Source organism: Ctenocephalides felis, unplaced genomic scaffold (genome assembly GCF_003426905.1).
Source record: "Ctenocephalides felis isolate EL2017-DRISC unplaced genomic scaffold, ASM342690v1 CF-g0.4_SCAFFOLD_03572, whole genome shotgun sequence".
NCBI classification, from domain to species: Eukaryota; Metazoa; Arthropoda; class Insecta; order Siphonaptera; family Pulicidae; genus Ctenocephalides; species Ctenocephalides felis.
The window spans coordinates 33,209,603-33,216,847 of NW_020539726.1; the positions used below are offsets into that span (position 1 = coordinate 33,209,603).

At 32.4% G+C, this 7,245-nt stretch overlaps 1 protein-coding gene across 2 annotated transcripts in view; it reads right to left on the reverse strand.

Annotated features, from left to right (window-relative positions):
* LOC113387611 (RING1 and YY1-binding protein A) overlaps positions 1–2,795 on the reverse strand; it is a 16,975-nt gene extending 14,180 nt beyond the window's left edge. For both annotated transcript variants that reach the window (XM_026624960.1, XM_026624959.1), the window contains exon 1: positions 2,511–2,795. In XM_026624960.1, the coding sequence (XP_026480745.1) occupies positions 2,511–2,649 (139 nt within the window). In that variant the 5' untranslated portion in view covers positions 2,650–2,795. The remainder of the gene's footprint in view (positions 1–2,510) is intronic.
* Between the last annotated feature and the right edge of the window lie 4,450 nt (positions 2,796–7,245).

A 7,245-nucleotide genomic window follows, 5' to 3' on the forward strand; every position in this document is an offset into this window, starting at 1 on the left:
ACCAAATTTTCACTTGAAATCATAGATTTCAAATATCATTTCAAGTGAAAATGGCCTTTCGTGGGCAATAGCTGTAGCGGGCAACATGCCACTTGGAAGTAAAGAGGTACTAAGATTGTACGATTTGAAATACAAAAGGAAGTCGAGTGTATCCCTATACAACAGAAAAATGTAGGCCTCTGACATCGTGCAAACCATGATTGAGTGCAATTTCAACTCAACCCACGGACCTGCCCTTGGAAGAAATATTCGTAAATAAAAATGTAATAAACAGTAAATATGTAAAGAAAAAGTAAAATATATGTAGTATGTAAGATAAAAAGGAAAAATAATTAGTAATAAAGTTTTATAAAAAAAAAAAAAAAAAAAAAATACGATTCGTTATCACGTTCAATAAACTAAGGCAAAAGGACCTGACCCTTCAAAAAATGAGAGAAGTATAAAGAAGCAATTTTAAAAAAATTACATCTTTTTTATAAATGGCTGTAAAGGTTTTGTTTTAGTTCAGTTTGCTCGTCCGTAGAATCTTTTTTTTATGCTTTTTAGAAAAACATTGAAATCGTTTTAGCGGGGTTATTATACTGTATTTAGCATAAAGGGCAAGGCGGACGACATGGGAAATAGAAAAATTGACAAACATTTCTTTTTCCTTCAAGGAAGGACATTAAGACTGGAAATGAAATTGATAAAAAGAATTTGTTATAATAATGTGCCCCATATGAATATATCATATTCAAGTATTGTCTAGAACAGGGCTTGTTAAATAATGGGTCGCGATCCCCAAATGGGGTCGGCAAGGAAAATTCTGGAGGCGCCAAACTAAACTTTAAAACTTAAATTCAAATTTAAATCTAAATTTTAATGTCGAATATTTCTATAGATATGTATATCATTCTAAAACTATATAGCTTCATATGTACATGTATATACATATTGTTACTTAATAAATAAATCTTGTAAAAGTTTTTTAACTTCCCGTAGGGTAAGTTATAGTAAGTAACCTCAGAAAAATGGATGTTTGTGTATATATGTATGGATAAACCGATTTGAATGGTTCAAAAAACATTCAATTCCTATTGATAAGGGGATGTGCTGACTAGTTTTTGGCAAAGGCAGGTCCACCCGTTTCGGAGATACGGAGCAAAGAGTGCAGAAAATAGAAATCGCGTTCTTGAGAGATCGGAGCATCCGATTTGAATGATGCAAAAAATATTCAATTCGTAATGACAGAGAGAAGTGGTGATTAGTTTTTGGCAAAGGCAGGTCCGCCCGTTTCGGAGATACGGAGCAAAAAGCGCAGAAAATAGAAATCGAGATTTTGAGAGAACGGAACATGAGATTTGAAAGATCTAAAAAACATTCTGTTCGTAATGACGGGGAGAAGTGGTGATTAGTTTTTGGCAAAGACAGGTCCCGCCATTTCGAAGATACAGAGCTAAAAGTGCAGAAAATGGCCGTTTATAAGAGAACTAAGCATCCGACATGAATGGTTCAAAAAACTTTCTGCCTGTATTGACAAAACAATTGCTTTTGAGGATAAAAAATTATTACATCTTTTTTTTATTTTCCATAAAATATTTTTGTAATTTTGGATTAAAAATTCAAAAAATTACCCAGGCTAAGCACAGTCTAAGCGCCGCTCTGGTACAAATGTTTATGCAAGTGTGTTTAGACTGTTTATGTCCGGAGCACTTTCATCCAATTATGTGAAAACTATTGAAAAATGTGAAAATGCCGCCAAGCTAAGCACAGTATAAGTGAAAATGTCGCACAGAATTATTTGCAAAGGCGTTTAGACTGTGACTATACGGGAGCACTTTTTCAATTTTGTGCAAATTAGGAAACTTTTTTTTGAAATTGAATTCGAAATGAAATGACGATTGTTAATGGAGATAAATTGATTTATGATTTATATTTGATTTGCTCAGATATAAGAAGATAGCAAAAGTAATGAAAGTTACAGTATTTGTAATAATAACGTTTATAATGTCTCGAAGATTTCATTACGGTACGGGAAGTTCCAGCAATTTGCCTTAAGGCACGATGCCATACACCACTAGATTTATATTTGCATGGGGTAAAAAATAATCATAAATCAATCATTAATGGGATCGCAAAAGACAAAAGTTTAAGAAGCCTTGAGCAAGGATGTGCCCCTTGCCCTGTAACAGTGTGCCTCAGGTATAGAGTTCATTGTTACAACATACCGGTCTGACAAAAGTGCAATTTAATTCAAAAAGTCACTAGCAAAAGTATGTGGTAATAATTTTAGAGCAAAGACAGATTATTATAGATTGTATGTATACCAGTTGGAAGTTGTTTGAATAAATACTTTGGTTGGTAAATAATTTTTGTCCCCGGACCTCGAGTTTGACACCATTGGCGCGTACGTGATTCCAAGCGTACATGACAAAGTGTACACCAAGCGCATACTAACCTAACATTACAACATGATTTTATGATTTTACAACATTTAGCATGGAATTTAATGATTTAATCAAAGCCCAAACCTTTTCTAACGTCACACATCAAGCACTTGAAAGCCTCTGCATTATTTCTGTAAGTGCAAACACTGCAATCCCAATAATTATCTTCTAACACTTTAGACTGACGTTTAGTCCTTCGCATGGGACTCTTTTTATGGTCCATCTTTCAGACACACACACTTTATGTATCACGACACTATTAACATTACACCGGCCCTTCGGACGATTGATTTCGACATTTTTAATTGAAATTGAAATTTATTTTAGAAGGGACTTGGGATTTATTTACCGAGAACAACGCTGTTCGGGCGCCATGACAGTCGAAGACTGCCGCTCGGTGGGAATGGGTGAGATCGGGTCGAGTCGGAGCGTTTCGGCGGCCGTTCGGTTATGGATCGGGCGTGCATGTGCTAGGTGACGGAACGACTCGTGCCTCGTGCCGGCGCGCTATATGGTTGCTAACGGTAACACAAATTTGCGATAAAAATTTTAAATTTTATTTAATGTACTAAAATTTATTGCAAAAAATATTGCATTTTTTAATTCAATTTAATCAAACTACGAATTAATCAAACTAACATTTTTAATATGAATTGTTTGTTACGTGTGTTAATGATAGACTCATGCCGCTGCACAAGGTCGACGACTGATAAAGGACTAGTGGTGTATGGCATCGTGCCTTAAGCCAAACTTCTGGAACTTCCCGTACCGTAACGAAATGTTCAAGAAATATTAAATTCAATTAAATCTGAACTATTTACAAATTATAACAAAAAAAAATTATATGAAATTAAAATTGAAATTATATACAAAACTAGCTGTAAGTGGAATTCTGTCTTAAGGAAATTAAGGCACCGTGCCTTAAGGCAAATTGCTGGAACTTCCCGTACCAAAAATTATTATTTTTTTTAAAAAACGATTAACATTTTTGAAAAAAAATTTACTTCGAAAAAATAAGATTTTTGAGAAACTATAAATTGGACAAAAAATTACTTTTTTTCTTTATTTTGACATATTTTGGAAGATCTAAACTTTTTTTCAAAGCAATCGTACTGCTTTAACTGCATAGAGACAAAATGTCAAAGCGCGTAAGCGCCGCATCGCCGTTTAACGGATGAACATTGGTACGGAACCCATAGGAATGTAAACAAAATTTATACATATTGTTAAAATCTCCATAAAATATCTCATGATTTGATGTGCATATGTCTACTGATCATTTTTAACTGCCAAATGGCATTATTTTCTACTTTTTCTACTAGATCTCTAAAACCGGCAGACCTGCCTTCCCAAAAATTTAATCAGTTCTTCATCTTGTCAATACAAGTAAAATGTTTTTCGAATTATTAAAATCGGACGCTCCGTTCTCCTAAAAACTAGGTTACCGTTTTTGACTTTTTTGCCACGTATCTTCGGAACGACTAGACCTGCCTTTACCAAAAACTAATCAGCACGTCTCCTTATCAAAAGGAATCGATTGGTTTTTGAATAATTGAAATCGGTTGATCCGTGTTACCGAAATCGTCGACGAAAATTTGTATCCGTACATACATACATAAACACACAAAGTTACATACAAACACACAACCACACACATGCATCTTTTTATAATGTATGCCAAAATGTTCAGAAGGTTTAAAAACGTATATAAAAATTTTTGATTTTTTTGCGATTACTATAACTTAACCTACGGGAAGTTAAAAAGCACTTTTGTGCTAATTTTGAAGAAACGGCTTAACCGATCGTCTTGCAAACCCACTGGCGACTCCTTCTCATCGAATTTATTCCAATGGTTTTTAAATTTGTGAAATCGGTTCAGCCGTTTTTAACCCTTTCGACTCGGATGCCGCCGCCCACACCGGTGGCAAAATTCATGTAAATCTCGGAATTCGCGAGTGGAAAGGGTCAAGAAAACGTTGACGACATTCAATGTGCATGGCATCGTGCTTTAAGGCAAATTGCCAAAACTTCCCGTAACAAAAATTAATTTTTTTAAAATGCCATTAATAAATTATTTAAAAATATTTAGGTATTAGATTATTGATAATTTTGAAAAAAAATGACTTCTTTGGAAAATTTGAATTTTTAATTTCCCGTAGGGTAAGTTACAGTAATCGCAAAAAAATCGAAAATGAAAATTTTTATTTATCTTTACGTTTCGAAAGTTTCTGAACATTTTGGCATACCTTAGAAAAAATGTATGTATGCGTGGGTGTATGTGTGTATGTATGTATGTATGTGTGTGTATGTATGAGCAAATACAATTTTTCTTCGACGATTTCGAGAAAACTCGATTCCGAATCACGGTACGAGTAGTTTCCGCAATTTGCCTTAAGGCACGATGCCATGCACCACTAGTTGCACGGAAACAATGAGAAGACTTGTATTTAATAGCAAGATTGGACCAAGAAATTTTTCCACAAAATTCTTTGAACAGTTATTAGAATTAACAATTATATATCGATATATACATTTATATATAGTCTTTATAACAAAAACAAAAAAACAAGTTAATGTATATATGATAGTGCAAAATTATGTGCCATACGTTAGTTACTGATTTCAAACCTTATTTATATCCACTGATGATGACATAAAATCCTATGTCGAAACGTTTGGAAAAATTAAAGATTAATTTATATATATGTATGCCCTTGAAGAACTTACTCATAGTCTTTATAGTTATGCATTAATCAATATATATTAAACATATTGATTTTTATGTAGGTGCTATTTGGAGGTTAGTATTGAGGAGTTGACAGTATCAAAAACTTGACAAATACCATAGGACTAGATTTTTAACAGTTTTGAGACTATCAGCACATTGAGAGCCAACATCAAGAAAACATGAATTGCTAAAATAAAATAGGTGCACCAAGACTACCAACCAAGATCACCAACATACCGAAGAACATTTTATCCGAAAATAGGCCCAACAGCAAATAAATATAAATATTATCTGCAATTTATTACTGTTTCTTAAACATGATCTTCGACTATTCCCGATGACAAATTCGGCGGCTCGTGGTAACAAACCCTAATACTCGTATAAATAGTGTCGGCTCGTTAATCCGCTGTTTTGCTAATCCTAATCCCCGATATGATCCTGAAAATCTTCACTAGGTCCTTTTGCATTACGGTATGGTGAGCATTTTCAGGTTATTGCCTATAAAAGGGTTTTTCTTTATGGATCAGCATGGGGCGCAAACAACGGGAGGGCAGTATAATATAGATGCATTAATGGACTTTAAAATAAAAAGGCTTAAAATGGGCCACGGGAAAATGGAATTTTGAAATTTAAATGAGGTATATTAAAAGTATGTAGAATAATATTTACTCCGACATTTGAAATACATCTAGTCGTCATTATATGAAATACTTTTTTTTTTTAATTTTTATTTTCAATAGCAATCAGAATACATGACTATTCTATGATCATGTATTCTGATTGCTATTGAAAATAAAAATTAAAGAAAAAAAAAAAAAAAAAAAGAAATACTTAAAAAATATTTTTTTATAAATAATGTCTTACCAGGAATAATTGCTTACCTATAAATTTGCTGAACGTTTGCTGGTAAAATATCAATTATTCAGGATTTATGTCGTTATTGGCAATTAAAATAATAGCAAGAAGTCGTATTTTACTTGGGTATTTCTAGAATTATTAAAATTCGATGATTATCGATAATTAACTCGAAATTATAGTGACTTGTTGCACAAAGTAAAAGGAAATAGATCTTTGATTTTTTCTATAAAAAAGTAAATATTTTTGATTTTAATGAATATAATAAAATATTGTCATGAATTTAAGTCATTTTGCAATTTTTAAAATAATTTTATTTTGCCTTGCCGCCTTCCCCAAAAAATAATAATTTTTTCACACCGTCAAAAAATGCAAAATGTTTTTTGAATCATTCTAATAAGATAATACATTCTTTCAATAACAGCTATTTTTGCACTTTTGCTCCGTATCGCTAAAACGTTTGGACCTGCCTTTACAGAAAATTAATCAGCTCATATACGAATCGAATGTTTTTTTTAATCATTCTCAACGAATGATTAGTTCTCTTATTTATGCCATTTTTAGCACTTTTTGATCTATCTCCAAAACGGTTGGACCTGTCTTTGGAGAAAACTATCTCCTGATTAATATGAATTGAATGTTTTTTTAATCATTCTCAACGAATGCTTCGTTCTCTTATTTCTGTCATTCTTATTACTTTTTAATCTATCTCCAAAACGGTTGGACCTGTCTTTGGAAAAAACTAATCAACACGTCTCCTCATTAATACGAATTGAATGTTTTTTTTAATCATTCTTTCCTAAAAACTAATAAGAACGTCTATCTATCTGTTTTTTGAATAAGTCAAATCGGTTGATCCGTGCGCCTCGAAATCGTGGATGAAAATCTGTATCCACATAAAACACACACACACACACATACACATACATTTTTTTCTAAAATATGCCGAAATGTTCAAAAACCTCTGAAACGTAAAGATATGCAAAAAAATGAGTTTCGATTTTTGGACGATATAAGTTAAAAAATTCATTTATAACTAGTGGTGTATGGCATCGTGCTTCAAGACTTATTGCTGAAACTTTCGTCCATATTTATGAAAATTATATAAACTGAATTACAAAGTTAAAATTATTCATTTAAAGTACATAAGTGAGCATCAGAACTTTAGACATAATGAAATTAAAATCTGAATTATTTTCGATATACAAAAAAAAACTTGAAAAAAAATTTGAAAAA